The sequence below is a fragment of the Telopea speciosissima genome, chromosome 10 (assembly GCF_018873765.1).
Source record: "Telopea speciosissima isolate NSW1024214 ecotype Mountain lineage chromosome 10, Tspe_v1, whole genome shotgun sequence".
Lineage (NCBI taxonomy): Eukaryota > Viridiplantae > Streptophyta > Magnoliopsida > Proteales > Proteaceae > Telopea > Telopea speciosissima.
Genome location: NC_057925.1, coordinates 44,077,328 through 44,096,487, shown reverse-complemented (window position 1 = coordinate 44,096,487; position 19,160 = coordinate 44,077,328). Strand labels below are relative to the sequence as shown.

The 19,160-nt window shown below is 38.3% G+C and overlaps 2 protein-coding genes across 2 annotated transcripts; both read right to left on the bottom strand.

Annotated features, from left to right (window-relative positions):
- Positions 1-6,489: 6,489 nt before the first annotated feature.
- On the bottom strand, positions 6,490-14,585 carry LOC122643615 (peroxidase 29-like). The gene is made up of 6 exons (XM_043837225.1): positions 14,393-14,585; positions 13,910-14,286; positions 10,830-11,129; positions 8,528-8,885; positions 7,340-7,764; positions 6,490-6,538 (listed from the first exon to the last, which is right to left on the bottom strand). Exons 1-5 carry the CDS (start codon positions 14,583-14,585, stop codon positions 7,358-7,360), a joined length of 1,635 nt encoding a protein of 544 aa, XP_043693160.1. The 3' UTR covers positions 6,490-6,538; positions 7,340-7,357.
- Positions 14,586-18,274: 3,689 nt separating this feature from the next.
- LOC122642129 lies at positions 18,275-18,837 on the bottom strand. Its single transcript, XM_043835550.1, has one exon. It carries the CDS (start codon positions 18,770-18,772, stop codon positions 18,407-18,409), a length of 366 nt encoding a protein of 121 aa, XP_043691485.1. The 5' UTR covers positions 18,773-18,837; the 3' UTR covers positions 18,275-18,406.
- Between the last annotated feature and the right edge of the window lie 323 nt (positions 18,838-19,160).

Below are 19,160 nucleotides of genomic sequence, written 5' to 3'. Positions count from 1 at the left end.
ATAAAGGACCTTGGCCGAATAAAGTATTTTCTCGACCTTGAAGTGGCCCACTCCAACCAAGGGATTTTTTTAAATCAACGACAATATACCATGGATATTCTCTCTAATGTTGGATTCACTGCAGCCCGACCGACTGCTTTCCCTATGGAACTACATCTTAAATTGACCATAATTGATGGTGAATTACTACCAGATGCAACATCATATCGTCAATTGATTGGATGACTCATTTACCTAACCATCACAAGGCCCGACATTGTGCACTCCATAACTCTATTAAGTCAATTCATGCATCAACCGAGGCAACCACACTTGAATGCAGCTAATCGGCTTCTCCGGTATTTGCATGGTACGGTCGGCCAAGGAATTTTATTATCAGCCTCCAGTTCCTTATCTCTTGGGGCTTATTGTGATTCTGATTGGGCTAGTTGCCCAATGACACGCAGATCTACTACGGGTTATTGCATTTTTCTTGGTTATAGACCAATCTCATGGAAGTCCAAGAAACAATACATCATTCCCGCTCTTCAGCCGAAGCTGAGTACCGCTCTATAGCAATGACTACCTGCGAACTACTTTGGTTGAAAACTTTATTACACGATTTGGGTGTTTCCACGACACAGTCGATTCCCCTATACTATGACAATCAAGCGGCTCTCCATAAGCTTACAAAATACATAGAGATTGATTGTCATGTCATTCGAGATAACATTCAAAATGGGCTTCTTCGTACACAATATATCCCTAGTCATTCCCAAATAGCTGATCTCTTCACCAAAACTCTTGGGAAAGATTTATTTCTACAACACAAGGCCAAGTTGGGTGTTCTTGACATTCACAGCGCAACTTGAGGGGGAGTATTGGAGATAAAATCTCGGTTGAGATTTTATGATTTTGAATTCTCTTGAATTTGATTTTCTTGTTTGTATAGATAAGATCCTAGTAGCTGTAGATATGCTTCCTTTCTTAGAATCCCTTGATACTTTCATGTAAATAAGGATTGCCTTGTTGGCTTCCTTGATTTCATTCATTGGATTTGTATAAATATACCTCAATCAAATAAGATCATCATCCTATTCCAAACAATTTGAATATTTTCTTAACATTGAATGATCATATTTATAAAATTAAAAACAGAAAAGAAGTACAAAATTGATGTCAGTCCCCAATCTTGGTATCCCTAGATGAATACAAAATACTTGATTAAGGGTGGGTCCACCTTCAAGTCAGGGAAGCCCCTAATCACAAAAGTTAATGATGAAACCGAAAGCTAGGCCCCAAATCAATTTTGACATATATTACCAAAAAAATTAAAATTTGACTTATGAACGAAGGAACCAAGTCAACTTGGATAGAAACAACCATTAACGTCATAGTCACATTCAACTCAGAGAGATCACAAATGAGACCCACAAACTCAATTTCAAAGTTGGTTGCTTGATCTAAGAATTCATTGAAATCTAGAACAATTTGTCCCATGTGAGTCTTTCTTGGATTACCCAAAGAGCAACCTTCTATGTTAAGCTTCCGTTAACCAGATTTTAGTTTGCACAAAAAAATCTCTAAGATTTTCTGAGGAGGACGAGGATGAATTTAAAATCTAAAACACCTAAGAACACATGAGATCTAAGACCAAACTCACCATGCCCTTCATAATACAGATTCACATCTGAAAGATAACGCAAAACAAATTTAAAAATCCTAGTTGGACTTCGTCTTTTACAATCAAATCGACAAGCATTTCTTTCAAACCATAAATTGTATGTAATAAGAGAAACCAGAAATCCAAACCCATTTTAAGGAGACGAACCTAGGACTTTTGATTCCACCAATTGATCGAAGAGATCCAAAATTGATGTTTGACGATGCCAAATAATGCCAAAGCATTTCTAGAATTTTGACCACCTCCCTTGAGTGAAGGCACTCCAAAAACAAATGATTCAAGGATTCAAACTCACTTTGACATAATTCATTGTGGGAAACCAAATGAAACCCTTTACAAAAGATCAAGTCATCAATGGGAAATTTCTTTCCTAGAATAATCTCCATCCAAATGTAGTGTCTTGGATGAAGACTTTTATTCCAAATGAATGAAGCCCAATGGACCTTGGGGCTTCCTTTCCTGATTACTTCCCAAGCCGAAGAAACCGAGAGAATACGGTAGGGAGTGAAACTCCACACACAATAATCGTTCATATCCCATTTGAATTGCAACCCTACACATGTTTTGGAGAAAAACAAAGTAACACTTGGAAAATTCCATCGATTATTTAGAATGAAATCTAATACCTTTGATTTAAGATTTTGAAAGTAAATTGCATCCAAGCAAGAGGCTTCTTCAATTGAATGGTTTTCGAGCCACCTATCTTTTCAAAATTTACTTTTTTCACCATTTCCCATGACCTATCTCTCCTTTAGACAAACAAAGTCCCAAACTCTTTTGATTCCGGTCAAATCGACGAAGATTTATAGAATTTCTTCAAGAATACTAATTCCCCTTTCCAACCAGCCATACACATCTTAATTTTGTCCAAAAGAGGGAGCAAATGATCTTTCTTAACTCTTCCTTTGAAAATCTCTACCCCTAAATATCAAGTTGAAAAATTACAAATGTAAGGTAGCCATTACATGTGATTATTATATTGCAAAGTAATCCCCATCCATTGGGGATCTTATTCTGAATCTATTACAAATGGGAGATGGCCATTACATGTAATTGTTATATTGCAAAGGAATCCCCACCCATTGGGGATCTTATTCTGAATCTAAATAATCCCATATAAACTATTCATTTGTTCTCTTCTCATGTAAATAAATTATGGGAAAAGGATGTGTATTATGTGTACATCGTTTTCACTCTCTCCTCCTAACCACGTGGGCTCTTTATAGGAATCTTGAGCACCCATTGGCTTGGCATGAAAGAAAACCATTACATTTGATTATATATAGATTGAGAAAATGATCCCTACGATGCTAAAGTGGGATTCTTTCCCACACCTTCTCACATAATGAGTCGTATGATATATTGAACTCACTCTCTCCTGAAAAAAAATCCGGGTGCAGTATGTTTAAAGTCTCTCAATACAACCAATTATTTAAAGTATATTGTTTAATTTATTACAACCAATTATTTAAAGTAAATTGTTTAATTTATGTAATTATTAACATGATTCATTTATGGGCCTTGTTATTCGCTCGATTTTAACCTAAAACTGTTCACAGCTAGAGACGAAATTGGACACCCCCCACTCCAGCCAACGGGTATTATTACGATCATGGAAAGATGGGTTCGCAATTTTATTTGGACTGGTGAAGCAGACACGTCCAAAGCCATTACAGTTAAATGGGATCCACTGTGTAAACCCAAAAAAGAGGGTGGTCTAGACATCTGTCAGTTGCGCGATCTCAATTTGACGCTCATCGCCAAGCTTGCTTGGGCAATCATAACTGATAAGTCTATTTTTTCTTCATTTTTGAGAGGCAGATTTATGCAATCAAACGGTGCTTTGAAATCTGCTGCTGGAACTTCTTCTATTTTTCCCGGTCTTAGAAAAGTTTGGAGCATCATTCAATCGGCGGAGAGATGGGCAGTTGGTAATGGAAACACCATTAATTTCTGGTACGACAGATGGCTAGGCAATGAAAGTGTGGAAGAACTTCTCCTTCCCAGACGTATTCCAAAGCTTTTGAAGTCCTCGGTTGCTGATTTTTTTGAAGAAGGAAGGACATTACCTGCTGTCCCTGATCCTGTGCTTAAAGGAGTGCTTGATCAGGCTGCTAGTAGAGGAATCTCTTGCTCCAACAGAGAGGATAAAAAATTCTGGGCACAGACTCTCTCAGGTCACTTCACTATTAAATCGGCTTGGGAAGCTTTGAGATTGAAGGCTGCAGCGCCTGGTTGGGAAGCGATTATCTGGAACCGCGACCTCCACCCGCGCACCTCTGTCTTCGGCTGGAGACTCGCCCATGATGCTCTCCCCACTGATCATAATGTGAGACGCAAAGCTATTCCTCTGCCTTCGCGGTGTGATCTCTGTCACGCTGCAACCGAGTCTAGCCAGCATTTGTTTTTGGAGTGTGCTTTCTCCATTCAGGTGTGGAGGGAGGTTCTTGGAATTTTCAATCAACCTTGGATTGGTTTCCCTTCTATGGAAAGGTTGTTCTCTTGGTGGAGCAGGAAAGCCAGGTTAGTGCCATTGTCAAATGCTTGGAACACCCTGCCTCTTATTTGCTGCCACCAAATTTGGTGGGAAAGAAACAATCGAAGGCACGAAGGTCAGCGCAGAACTCCAAAGCAAATTACTAAAGCCTGTGTTCAAGAGATGGCAGACTGCTCTAGAGGGAGAGGAGAAACTATTCGTACAGCTTCTGAACTTGCATTGGCTAGAACTCTGAAGATTCATATTGCTAAGCCCATTGCTAGAACCATAGTTGAAGTAAGGTGGCGAGCTCCTCCTTTAGGGTGGTGGAAGTTGAATATAGATGGGTCATCTCTAGGAAACCCAGGGTCCATGGGTGCAGGAGGCATCCTTCACGATCACAAGGGAGCTGTTCTAATGTGTTTCGCTGAATACCAAGGAGTTGGAACCAATTTTAAAGCTGAAATGGGGGCCTTTTTTTTCAGGTATTAGACGGGCTGCTGAGCTCAAAGCTGAAGAGCTGTGGATTGAATGTGACTCTGAAGTTACAATCCAGTGCATTCTTTCGAGGAAGTTCCCTTGGGTTCACATACAGGATTGGTGGTCTGTGAGCACTTTGCTTGACACCATGCAATGGCGTATTACCCATTGTTTTAGAGAATCCAACTCTGCTGCAGACTCTCTAGCTAATTTTGCAGCCAACAGGAAGACCACAACTATTTGGAATGCCCCCCCCCCCCCCCTAGCTTCATTTTACATAAAGTTAGTTGGGATGCGGTTGAGCGCTCCTACTATAGATTTAATTAACTTGTTAGCCTGCCAGGGGCAATGCCTGGCTCTCTTTTAGGCCTTCTGTAGCCTTTCCTTGTAACATTATTTTTCATCTCAATATATCATTTGCTGATCTTTAGCAAAATAAAAGGTATCACATTGTATGTGTATAAGAATGTAGATTCCAAGGCACAAGTGTAAGTGAACATATTGTGTGTTCATTGAATCAAATCATACAAGAATTTCATATGTATGTTATTGTTGATTAATTTGGAATGAAATTCTCGTCAGTAGTGTACAGTTAGTCCTTTGACTTGAAGGATTCTTATCGATGGGATTACACATTATGAATTTTGGTGTACCAACGTTTGATGTCTCCTTGACTATAGATATCAATGTGCTGGATTCACACTGCTTTAACCGTATTCAAAAGAGATGTCCAAAATGGAATCTGTTGCCCCTTAATTGGGAAATGTCAAAAAAGTGAAAGAAAGTTTGCAATTGATTTGACACAAATCCAGAGGCATTTTAATAATTTTTTTAAGTTTTAAAAAATTAATATCATTTATTAATTAATGTTTATTTTCACAAACCTTTTTGAAAATGTTTTAAAGGTCCAATCAGAATTGCAAATTTATATAATTGTATATTTTTCGGTAAATAAGTACATAATCTACATTCTTTTATGTGATATTATATAGCGGAAGGACTGATGCGCACTTACCCACTTAATTTGGGAGATTTTGGTTACACTCTTTTTGTTATGTATGTATTGATAGATAATACATCGGAAATGTCACATTATGTTGACACATGGCATGTTGGATGGAATCCCAATTGGTTAAACCCAATATGATAGCATATAATTCTTTATGCCATCATCCTTGGGAGGTTATCCCTTGGATTGGAATCTCGATATGAGATGTGATCTCATACCAAGATTTAGGGAAATTGTGAGATTGCCCATTAGATTGGAATCCTTTGATTTGAGATGTGATCTCAGGTTATTATTAGGGAGATATAGATGTGTGTGTTTGAATTTAAATTCAAACAAACCTAGAATCTTGTCTTGAATTTAGGAATCTCTCTCTCTCTCTCTCTCTCTCTCTCTCTCTCTCTCTCTTTGACGCAGTAAGAAACTAGGGGGTTAGATCTCGTTTTAACACCAACAAACCTTAAATCCAAGAGTAGAGGAAACTGGAAGACTTCTCCAATTCAAATTGTAAGCTGCTTACGGAGGAAAACTCGAAGCCCTTATATAGAGAGGTTTGCTTACGGAAGAAGAAAACAAAAGTTCAAAATTCAAAATTCAAATTTAAATTTCAAAATTTTGGCAGGATTTTTCTCCTTCGAAACGCACGACGAGATCTTCGATTTGATATATAATTCGCCATATTTTTGCTTAATACCTCCAACTAGTGCAAGTGGACTTGCTGGTTCAACCGGCTCTCTCTCTATCTCTCTTGTAATGAAGTGATGTATGGGAAACAAATAGAACTGATGACTAATTATCTTATTCGTTTGACAAAAACAAACCTGCTTCTTCAAACAGATTCTCGTCCTCTAGACACCATCTTGGTAACTTGAAGATATACTATACAACAGGGAAAATGAGATAACATACTTTGTTAATTGTTGGAAATTTTCATAAAAATCTTGTTTCAAAAATGCATTATTATTAGTCTTTTTGTGCATTGCTTTTGTCCTCCTCATGTGTTTTTTTTGCTTGAGGAGTTTAATCCCACATCACTTGTGGAAGGGATAGATGAGTAGTATATTTATAGGATGTGGTTCTATAAAGGTGTAAGCCCTTAGAGGAGAGTTCACCAAAAAATAAAATAAAATCCTTAAAGAGGAGAGACTCTCTTTTCACCAATGTGTAGGGGTTTTGGGGTAGGGTGATCGAAGCTGTATTGGCCAGGCCTTTTTATTTGCTTGACATTTTATTTTGTCACGGGCTTGCGTAGATTGGGCTTATTATATAAATTAATTTTTATTTGGGCTTGGGCCCATTTAAACGGTAGAATAAATTAATGGAATTCGTATATATGGACATCTCTTTACAAATTTAAGTACTTAGGTTCTGCAACTCTAAGGTCCCTATGTTTTTGGTCTTCTCCATCTCTGACTTTGAGCACAGCCCCAAATTATCGTAATGGGGCCTAGTCAGCGAGTGCACATGGACTAGAGGGTCAATAGGCTATTTTATTTTGGGAGACCAGTTCACACCAATTCGGTTGCACCAATAAAGGAGAGCTAAGATTTTAAGTAGAGTGACCGGTGGCACGACTCAGCCCGACCGATATCTCCTAACTTTGTTCGAATTCTGGTGGCGAGCTCAACAATATTTCAGCAAACTTGAATTTCAGTGGTGATCATCATCAAACAAATAAGTAAAGTTATAATCTTACTACAAATTACTGACTACATTAACCAACACAGAAGCTCTAGTTTACTTGGTTGCATTGCCTTCTAATCTGACCCTTTTCTCCTGTAAGAACATTCGATGATGAAAGCTTTACAAATGCAGAAGAAAAAACCTGGAAAAAGTATTCTTGATCTGCTGCAAACTCTTCCACAATGGGTGCTGTTCTATGGTCCATTGAGATGCTGGAATCTATGTGAAACAAACCTCTTCCATTCATCACATCTCTGTAATACTGATTATCAAATATCAAAGAGGTGATATCATTTCTCACAAATGTAAGGTTTGTGAAAGGGACTCTTGTAGGGCATTTGAGCCTTAATAGAATTTGGAAACCAAGATTGATTCTCTCTTCTTCTGAAGGCTGCTTCTGGTTATATATTCTATCCACAATGTTTATGCAGTGTCCAACACCTAGTGTATGTGCTCCTGCAATTTCAATAAATACATTTACCCATAATAAATCTTTGAATCAAGCTAGGTAATTACTAGTGTTATAACTAGGGGTGAAACACGGCCGAGTTGGGCTGGGTTTTTTCAAACCCTAACCCAACCCTAAGTCCTCTTAGCTCAACCCAAGTCCAACCCAGACCTAGGTCGGGCTGAGATATCTCAACCCAGGCCCAACCTCGACGGGCTCAGCCCAGCCTGACCCTGATTAACCCTAACCGTGCTGGGCTGGGCTGGGTTGGCCCTGACTTGCCCCCCTTTTTCCTTTTTTCCTTTTTTTTTTTTTTTTTTTTTTTTTGTTTTTTTTGTTTTGCATTTACGTCATCTTATGCATTAAGAAAATGAGATACATTTAGTTGGATATGATTTGTTTTATATTCAATTGACTGTTAGACTTTTCTTTGAGTTAAAAAATTTAGCCCAATCTTAAAATTATAAATATTTTAATTCAATAGATAATTAGTCTTTTTTTTTTGGTAAACCAGTAGATAATTAGATACTAAAAAAATTGCAAAATGAAAACATTAATTGTAAAGCATAACCTAACACAGGACCGGACTAGACTGGGCTTAGCCCGAGGCCTCAACCCTAGTCCAGTTCGACCTTAAACCAAGGCCTGAAAATTTCAATCCTAACCCGCCCTCAAGGTTGAAAATTCAACCCAGACCTTGTTCGGGCTCGGGCGACTGGGCAAATTTACACCCCTAGTTATAACTAATTAATTGGTTAATGAATTGCTTACCTATTATTGCAACTGACTCCTGGAGATTCATTCCTTTAGCCATGAAGATGTTAAGAAATCCATCCACGTTAATGCTCTGTGGTGGAAGATGAGAATCGGCCATTTGTTGTTTAGAAGAAGTGGAATCCCTTCTCCCGAGAGGAATCTGGATTGAGGGACCTCCAGAGAAGGAAACTGATTCCTTAGCAGCTAGAGCAATGACATCTGCACAAGAGACTTGACCAGGACACACAGCTTCTAAAATCGACTTTATGTGACCAATGGATTCCCTCCTTCTAATTCCAAAATTTCTGATCGAACCAATCTCAGAATTCATATTCTGGTTATCAGAATCCAAGAGTATCGATGCATCACATCCCTGTGGCCAAAACAAAATATTCATAATTGAGGTATCAATGCCTAAAATAGAGACTGCTAGCTAATTGATCTATGAAAAATTGATCAGGGTATCAAATTCCAGCCGACCAGTCAAACCAACCAGAACCGGTTTACAGAATCGAACCAAACTGTAAATGGTTCAGCTGTTTAGAAACAAGTCGAATTGAACCGACCAGTCAAAACCAGGAAAAAAAAAAACTAAATGCAAAAAATCAATAAAAAAAATTCTATTATTTTATGGAAAGGGATTGGAAGAAGAAACCAAAAGGAAAGGTTTTATCCACGATTCATCAAATAGGGGTGGGTGTTATTTCATTTCCATTGTCAGCGGTGGACCAGAAAACTTTCTTCCTTATTTTATATGTATGTGAAAATAGAAATTGAATTAGACTGACATTAATATCCTACAGATAAGAGTCTGTTAAGTAACACCATTAAAAAATCGGAGTCAGATTGGATCGAAACCTAATCAACCAAAACCGAACTTCATTTTAACGGTTCGATTTTAATTAGACCCAATACATAACTACAACCGATTCAACCAGACTAAAATTGGAATGAACCGATCAATTGACATCCCTATATAGGGAGAGATAATGCAACTTTTTTTTTTTTTTTTTTTTTTTGGGTAAAGGAAGATAACGCAACCTAGGTGTGTGCGTTGTGTGGCCTCTGTTGTGTAAGACATAAGGCCATGTAAAATAATCACACCGCCCTGAGATTTTTTGTATTTCAATGGAAATACAACGGTCATTTCACACGGTCTTATATCTAAATGCAAAGTCCGTGCACCACTTGTGCTCAGATCGGGTACTTTCTCCCATGTGTGTGTGTATATATATATATATATATATAAACTAAGAAAATTGACTCACTGAGTAGCTAGCCAATTCAGCTGATTCCCGAGGCCTCATTAATGGTCCCGCCCCCCTCCAACTCCCAAAAGAGCATAATGGTGAAGGTTGTGATCATTGCTCAGTAATGGTTGTGATGGATAGAGGATCACGAGTGCTCATAAATGAAATGGGCAAAGCCATTGGCCATGCTGTGGTTGGGAAGAAACACCAAAGTCCTGTGAATTGTATTAATGAATGAATGAATGAATGGTGATTGGTGATTGGTGATTGGTGGTGGCATCAGCAGCGCTGCATTTAGCAATAGAGGAAGAAAATGTGGTTTTGGTGGTGATGGTGATGGTTGCTGGAGAAGAGCCAATGAGCCTCTAAAGAAGGTGATTGTTGCCTCACAATTTGAGAGTATATGAGTCTACAAACAGGAGATATATATAGTAAAGGTATTGGAGTTTTCAATTATATGGGTTTACTATGATTGTTGAGTATTCAAATAGGGTTTTTTTTTATTATTCATCACCAATATATGAACAGTACAAGATACATTCAATCCTCATATTATGTATATTGTTTAAGATAAATTACACGTCACCTCTGATTTTCAAACAAAACTCAAATCACACCCTGATTTTTTTAAATACTTAAATCATCCCCTGTATTAGACCCCAATATGACAAATTAATCCCTATCGTTAATTTTATGCTGTTAAGTGATGATGTTAGCCAATTAAATAAATTTAAATCTCTAAACTATCCTTGACATTCAAACATAGATTTTGAAGGGTAATATTATAAATTTAATTCTAATGTTTTAGTACAAGGGTAAAATAATCCTTTCACACCAATAATTAATAGCAGACTAACACTGTTACTGTAGAGGGGGACGGATAGGTATTTTAAAAAACCAAGGGTGATTTGGGTTTCATTTGAAAACCAGAGGGTGACGTATAATTTACCCTATTATTTATCGTGTTCTAGACTTCTGTATGATGTTAGGGTTTCAATCTATAACCCATAGATTTGATCTAACACAAGCAAGCAAGAGAGAGAGAGAGAGAGAGAGCGTGTGGTTACCTGAACTTGGCAGTCATGGAACAAGAGGCGGAGGAAGGCTGCTGGAGCAGTAGGATCGTCAAGGAGAATGGGCAGAATTGCTTTCTTAACAATATTCTCTACATCTGGACATGAATCCTGGTAGTAGTCATATGTGAGTTCAGGCACTTCTGCAATTCCCACTACCACACCCATCACCATCACTACTACTACTACTACTAAAGTAAGATATTTGATGAACAACCACATTTTTACTTTCCTGAAGGGAGAGACAACCACAACCCGCCTTTTTCTCTCAATCTCCGATTGTCGTCCCACTACCTATGAATGTGCAAGGAGATGATGATATATAGTACTCTTTATTAAATGGAGGTTTTCACGTTCCATCAATTTTTGTGTGGATCTGTCCATGTCAGGAATTGGGGTTGTCCCCACAACCCAAGCTGAGGTTACCTCATCCATTGTACAGAGCATGTAGAATAACTTCTTACTATTTCTCTTTCTCCTTTCCCTTTGTTGGAGAGAGAGAGAATGAGAAAGAGAAAGTGCAATACTTTTTTGAACTAACAGACTCCCCTCTTAAAGACCTTAATTTGTGTAGTTACAACTATAACTAAACTACATCTGAGAAAAGTTCTCTGTGGGGGGAGCGTACCACCTACGCCCACATAAGAGGACGAAATGACCGTCCTGCCCTCCCTCCCCCCTCTCCCCTCATGAAAGGTGGAAATCCCACCCTTATGATGTCAACACGCGTGCTCTCAGTGGCCCCCACACACACACACAAGATCACACTTTCCCATAAAAACAAATAACTCCAATTATTATTATGGAGAAAAGTTCTTTGTAGGAGAGTGTGGCGTCCATGCCCAGACACAGAGTAGGGTGAAATATCCACCCTGCCCCCATGAAAGAAATCCCATGCCCCATAATGCCAATTTCTATGCTCTCGTGCAAGGGCCACACTCCCCCACAGAGAACGTCGATCCATTATTATTTGCACCCAATGGCCACCGTAAAGGAGGGTGAAATGACCAACCCACCCCCATGCAAGAAATCCCATCCCCCATAATGCCAATTTTTGTTCTCTCATTGGCCTTGTGCACGTGCAGGGGCCACGCTCCCCCCACAGAAAACGTCAATCCATTATTATTTGCACCCAATGGCCACCATAAAAGAAGGTGAAATGACCATCCCACCCCCATGAAAGAAATCCCATTCCCCATAATGCCAATTTTTGTGCTCTCATTGACCTTGTGCACATGGAGGGACCACGCTCCCCCACAAAGAACGTCAATCCATTATTAATGGCCACCGTAAAGTGGGCTCAACTTGTACCTTGCTTGCCTTTGCCTGGGATGTGGTCCAACTCCATGCACTGTTTGTAAATACAACTATAATCAAACTCCATCTATTTTGTTTAATAAACGATTCAGTTTTGGTTTTTCCTTACTGCACTTTGAATTAAACCATTTAAACCAAAACCGTACCATTTAACACCCTTCCCACAACCACAAGACCATAGCAAAATGGGCTCAGCTTGTGCCTTGGCGTAGAATAGGGCCCAACTCTAACGACTTATAATTGTGTAGCCACTACAAGTATAACTGAACTCCATATAATATGGGAGAGGATGGGATTGGAAGGGCAAGGGATCATTTCCATTTTGGGGTGGGAGAGAGACAGATTCGGCATGCCAGCCTCTACCCTATTATTATTTGCACCCACAAGGCCACGGCAAAATGGGCTCAGCTTGTGCCTTACTGCTGCCTTATTTTTCCTAGTCCGATCTCCGGATTCTGAAGTGTAGATATCAATTGAGGCCCCGTTTGTTTATAGAGGACTTAGATAGAGTGGGACAATTGGGGTGAGAAAATATTGATGTGACACTTCAAAATCCCATCCAAATCTTATTTGGTTATGTTACAAAAACTCAGGAAACTTCATTAAATGCATTATCTACTGATGTGACACTTTAAAATCCTAGGATATCAAAATCAAACAAAAAATGTTGACCGAAATCCAATCGAACCGTTTAAATCGAAACCATGAAATCGTTTAATAAATGGTTCGTTTATGGTTTCAAAATTGAGGTCATTTAATTAAACAGTATAAATTTGAATCAGACTGTTTAATCGAATAAACCGTGTGACACTCTTAAATATAAATAAAAGAGCCAAAATCAAACAAAAACTGTTTGCCGAAACCAAACCGAACCATTTAAATCCAAAACCGTGAAATCGTTTAATAAATGATTCGATTTTGATTTCAAAATTGAGACCATTTAATTAAACGGTTCAAACCGAACTGGACTGTATAACACCCTTACTCCTCTCCTATCCAAAATCCCACCAATGACTTTGATTACTATTCAAAGGAAAATTAACTTTACCTCAATAATTCCACCCCAACAAAACCCCACCAATATATGAGTCTCATCTTCTCAGCAATCCCACCCCACCTTCCCTTCTAAACAAACGATGCCTTATAGTCTTTCACCTCTTGAGAGATGAAGAGTTGGAAAGAAGACTCCAATCACAATTCACTCATCACTCAGTCCCACACTACTACTACTACGATCATAAATGGATGAGACTTGAGACTTTGGAGTGAGACCAATTAAAATCAGCAGGTTGGTGAGTTTTTATTTTTGGTTTGGGTAAATAGGTGAGTTGTTTGTTGTAAAGATTGATTGTGAAATAGTATTGTTGAGCAGTCCTTTCAGATTTTGCAACAACTTAACTATCCATCAATAGTTATTATGTAGCTCTCATCTCTCTTGCCAAATAATTTTCAAAGGGTGGGGTACCATTAAAATTAAAGTAGTATGGTCGCTTGTGATGCCTTTTTTGTTTGGGTAGAAATAGGCATATTTATTAAAACCACCGTGTATTACATTTTTTTTTTTTTTTTGGGTAGAAAGAGGGTTATTCATTCATTCGCGTCCAACGCCAAGCAAAAGAAATAAAAATACATAAAACAAATAGAAGACATGATAAACACAAGGTGTGGATATACAGTATCCAAAACCAAGGAGTGAATATTGACCCGGTCTTACATGCCATGGACTGGGTCATCCAGGTTAGGGGATGGATCACAACCATTTCCCTAGATAAAAAGCTGTAGATACAGCTAAGATTAAGCACATGCACATGCGTGTCAATTGAGGGGGCCCCATATGTGTCGAAAAAACCAACTCCAAACTGCCCACACATGCCTAGTTGCCACAGCCTGCTTTCAAACAGACTTGTCAGATCGACAACAATCTGCTGGATCGACAAGTGGAGCTTCGACCAACGGCAATAAGACCACCAAAAATGTTGCCACAACCTACTTTCGAACAAATCTGCAGGGATCTGCTGGATCGGCGAGTGGAGTTTCATCTGGTGATAGGAGGGGTTTGGTAGAGATTGAACAACATCTGGAGCTTCGGAGCCAACGGTAACCTCAGTGCTAATAGCACCTGAGTCGGCAATACCTACAAATACACAAACAAAGAAAAGATCAAAATAAAAAACTCCCTTATTTGGGAGCCCCTCAAACTAATTCCAAGCAAGGTGGAGGGGCGTCAAAGTAGGAGAGACCGGCAGAGAAATGGAACCGGAGCTCGAAGTCACCGGTCATTGCGGCGGCAGAACTCACATCACCGCTGGAACCATCTCCCCTGCCTGTGAGACTTCTAAAGTCTCCCACCAAGAAAACCCTATCACAGTTCCAAATCAGATACCAAGATATGAAGTAAGTGGGAGCATGTAGCCGAGTTTGGTTTGGAGCCATAGATCTGAGCGAGGTCTGGAGCGAATCAGATGAAAAAATGATAGGGAGAAGTAAAATGAAAAAAGAAAAAAAAAGGTATTGATCTGCGAAGGGCTGAGGAGGTGCAAGTGAGATTAAGAGAGGAAAGGGAGAAGGAAAAGGAAAGGTGAAGAAGGAAAACAAGAAACTGATCTGAGTAGGTGAAGCTGTGCGAGTAAGATGAAGAGAGGGAAGGGAGAAGGAAAAAGGAAGATAAAGAAAAAAGGAAAACGGCACGCCACTGGGGCGGAGGGGATCACGGCACTGCGGCGGAGACTGTGCACGCCACAGGGGCGGAGGAGGGGCTACATCTTGAGAGGAAAACCATTCACCGTGCTATTCCTGGTGCTGTGCCTTGCCGGAGAAGAAAACTTTGAGTTTTTGGAGTGCGGCGGCTAACAATTAAGGTTCTGTGTATTACACATAGGATGGAGAAGAAACTGACTCCAGTATCCACGGATTGGAAACAGGCCATACTGTCACACACTTATGATGCTTTGATGCACCACACTTATCAACTGTATTAACTGTGGGATATGTGGGGAATAATCTTATTAATAAGCACCATTAATTAAGATTAATTTGCCTGTGTTTTTATTAATTATAAGCATCATTAATTACGATTAATTTTTCCCAATACATCCTTAATTTTTAACCATTACTACTTACAAGAACATTAGTGAGATTTGGAAAGAGAAATCAAATTGTCAGTGATAAGTTCTCTAATTATCTTTGTTTAATGAAGAAGACAAAGATAGAATAAATAGCCATAGGTAGAGCAAGCTAGTTATCAAAATCACCTTTGTGGGCAATTTCTTTCTATATCTCTAAACAATGAGATACCAAAATCCATTTGATCTTTGATAAAACCTACCATTAAGGATAGAAGACAAGCGCTCAAGAGGTTATACAAAAGTTATTGTTACGTGCAAGGATAACCTTTAAAAAAAAAAAAAAAACAGAGAGATAATAGGGGAAAAAAAGAGGGAGAGAGATATAATAGGATAGGAGTTTTGCCAAACGTCTTGGCTTGGGTAAGGAAGTCTCCTCATCTCTTTAGAGATATTTTAGGATTCAAAAGTCTATTTTTATTATCGCTTCATATCTATTTAAGGATTACAATAAGGAGTTGTAATAGCTCCCACTTCTCAATAATCGAACCCATACCTATCCCGTCTAACTCCATCAATTAATTGTCATCCGACTAACTCCGTATAACTACCCGTACGTAACATATTACAAATAAAATTATTATTTTAAATTAAATAATACGTAAAATTCCTTCTTTGTTGAAAGTGTCATTGTACGCAAGGACAAAGAAGTTATAGAAAATAATAATTCCACCCGGATCCTATATCTTAATATGGAACATCTCAATTAATGAGTCCAGAATGATAATCTCACGATGATATATCCTTGAAGGATAACTTCTTCTCCTTCTTCTTTTTCGTCATCTTCATCTTCTTCTTTGTCGTCTTCATCATCTTCTTCTTCATCTTCTTCATCTTCTTCATCTTCTTTGTTGGATGTGTCAGGTACACCATTATAGCTACCTCTTCTTCCTTCAGTCTCTATACTTTGCTTGAAGATGTTTTTATTACAAGGTTGTTGGCTAACGTACGCAATCCAATTCTATTAAACAACTCAGTAAGATTTTACATGATTTGGGTAAGGTTCCACATAATTTGTTGTTACCCAACGTAAAGTGAATGCACAGTTTCTTCCAAATTTTGACCTTTTCTCTCATTCCTGTCTCTGATACCATTTGTTACGTGCACGGATAACCTAAGAGAAAACTAAAAAAAAAAAAGAGAAAAAGAGAGAGAAAATAGGATAGGGGTTTGGTTTTACGAACCAAGCCGGACATCTTGGCTTGGGTGAAGAAGCCTACCTCATCTTTTTAGAGATATTTTAGGATTCGAAAGTCTATCTATATTATCATTTCCTATATATTTAAGGATTATAATAAGGAGTTGTAACAGCTCGCACTTCTCAATAACCGAATCCATCTCTCTCCCACTATCGTCTAATTCCATCAACTTATTGTCATCCTACTAACTCCCTATAACTACCTGTACATAATATATTACACAAAAAATAATTATTTTAAATTAATTAATACGTAACAGACAAATTTCAAGGGATCAGTCACTCTAAAAATGAGAAGGTTCTTCATCATCTTTCCCCTTTCGTTAAGCCCTATTTGTCCAAAGATCAAAGAACATATTCTTGGTCTAGGTCGCTTAATGGAAACTACCTCCATTCTTAGTCAATGACCACCCCTTTAGGATATGAAAGATATCTGTAAGAGTTCAGATGAGAAGCAATGCCTTGGACATAAGTAACCTCCTAGACTATAAATAAGAAGCGCCTTAGAAATTTTGGAAATCTTGAAGAAAAAAAAAATCTTGTTTTTTTACTAAGAATCCTTAAAAGTGGTCCCTTGTTCTACAAGCACCTCACTATTGCCTAGACTTGAGCTCTTCCAAACCCCCCGAACCTAGCATACTCCAACGTCCCTACACCCTTCATGAGTTTTGAAGCTAGGTGAGTCTTCTTCCTTTTTTTTTTTTTTTTTCATTCAATTTTATCTGTTGTGTTGTGATATATCCTCTTAATAGTGAGGGTACAACACTGTCACCCATTAGTGGGGTAGCGGCGACATGCAATGAATTGGAGCATGCCCGTTTAGTTCCTTATGGGGATTTTTTTTATTATAAGATAGTAAGTCTATTTTTAGCCTTCATCTATGAACTTTTAGGCTCTTTTTTTTTTATGGCTTACTTTATTGACAAATTTCATGCTTATAACATTCATTTTTTGTGGGTTTTGTTTGGCCGTTTGATTTAATTTTCTAATGTTTGGGAGATTAGTGTCATGTTGTTTTACAGTCTCTCATCATGTTTTCATGGCTTTTATCGATGGTTTCTATATTGTTTATTCTCCTTCCATTTTCATTTCTTCCTTGCATGCTTAGGCTAGTTTTTGCATATAATGGTATTTTAGTAATTTTGCATGTGTATAAATTTCTATGATTTGGGGTGGAGTCAATAGCTTGTTTTGTTTGTGAATCCTTTCTAGACCTTAATATAGGTGGTGACTCTTGTCAAGAAGATTTTATCTCTTGGGGAGTCTAAGACCTCGATCTATTCCCATAGATGGATAAAAGGATCAATCAAAAGAAATTAAAAATGACTTGTCATTATATCATTATCAAAAGTTATCATAATCTTACCAAAAAAAAAACCAAATGTATTACAATAAAAGAAAAAAAAAAAAAAAAAACCCTTCAAATGATTTGACACCTCAAGGGGTGTCAATAAGAAAATTCCTTTTTCATCAAAAAAAAATAAGAAAATTCCACGTAAAAACAAAAAAAACAAAAAAGCAGATTAATCCGTGCATCACTAATCACTCATAAAATTTGCCTTCAGCCTAGCATGTGAATAAGACCTAAATTCTAAAATTCATTTCGGTTTACTCCCATATAAATTGAAGTTCAACTGTTCAAAAGTTTCCGAGGAACAGAGAGAGAGAGATAACTTTATCTATTACATGAATTAATTCCTTCAAAAAGCCGAAGGATGTTTCTATATCAATTAACAGACTAAGATGAATGCAACTGTGGATAGTACATTCCACCATCTCCTCCATCTGAAGTCCCCCCTCCCCTCTCTCCCAAAATGCTCCTCTTCGAGGTGCAAACCCAACTAGGAAATTCTTCATAACTACCAAATTAGTGTGCTGTATGGATGAAAATTGCCCTTCGAGACTGTACCAATATATTTCCCTAGTGACCCTTCCTACACAGCCTGAACATATTGAGAGTGAGCACGAGACTTGGTGGAGCCTTCTTTCCACCCTCTTTGACGAGCCCTCATCTCCCAGGTTGCAGTCAGTTTTTTCTGTGCCAATAATGCAGCTTCAGCCTTTTCTCTCGCTTCTTCACAAGTCTCCATCCCTGAATTGCACTTGTCCGCCTCCTTTTGATACTGAGATGCCATCTTCTTTGCCTCGAGCAATGCCATGTCAGCATGCTGGTGATTCTCTAAGGCTTCAGCTTCCATTAGCTTCAATTCCTCTGACAACAGTTCTGTGAAGTTCTTCTCAATGTCTTCACTCACCTCTGTATCATGATTCCCACAATCTGCAGAGACACAAACCGGCATAATGCGAATTGCATATGGAATGAGCCTAAAATCATCAATAACCTCATGTTCAACCTTCAACCACCAAGAGAAGGCCTCAGGTTGGCAGAGGACCTAGCCTAGGCCATGTTCACTTCGGCTGAGGACTTGGGTTCCCCAAGTCAACCCTTAAATATGTCTGCATATATGTTGGCTCATGTATGTTTTGGATAAACCATATCATACAATCAACAAATCTATTTCCAATATGGTGACAAAACACTGGTACTTTCCAATTCAAGTCATGAGGAATTACAAGAATATTTAGAAATAGATAGATATGGACAACAAGATTTCCTATAAATCTTTCAGGTATATACGTACTGGATAAACCATGTATCATACAATCAACAGATCTATCACTAATATG

Bases quoted from the DNA above. Each gene is read 5' to 3' on its own strand.
- LOC122643615 (XM_043837225.1), bottom strand. From the start codon at position 14,585: ATGGCTCCAAACCAAACTCGGCTACATGCTCCCACTTACTTCATATCT. The intron at 14,287-14,392 runs GTCTCTCCTACT...GTGTATTTGTAG, and splicing joins CCGGTTCCATTTCTCTGCCG to GTATTGCCGACTCAGGTGCT. The intron at 11,130-13,909 runs GTTGTGATCCAT...GCACATTCATAG, and splicing joins GCTTTTTATCTAGGGAAATG to GTAGTGGGACGACAATCGGA.
- LOC122642129 (XM_043835550.1), bottom strand. From the start codon at position 18,772: ATGCCGGTTTGTGTCTCTGCAGATTGTGGGAATCATGATACAGAGGTG.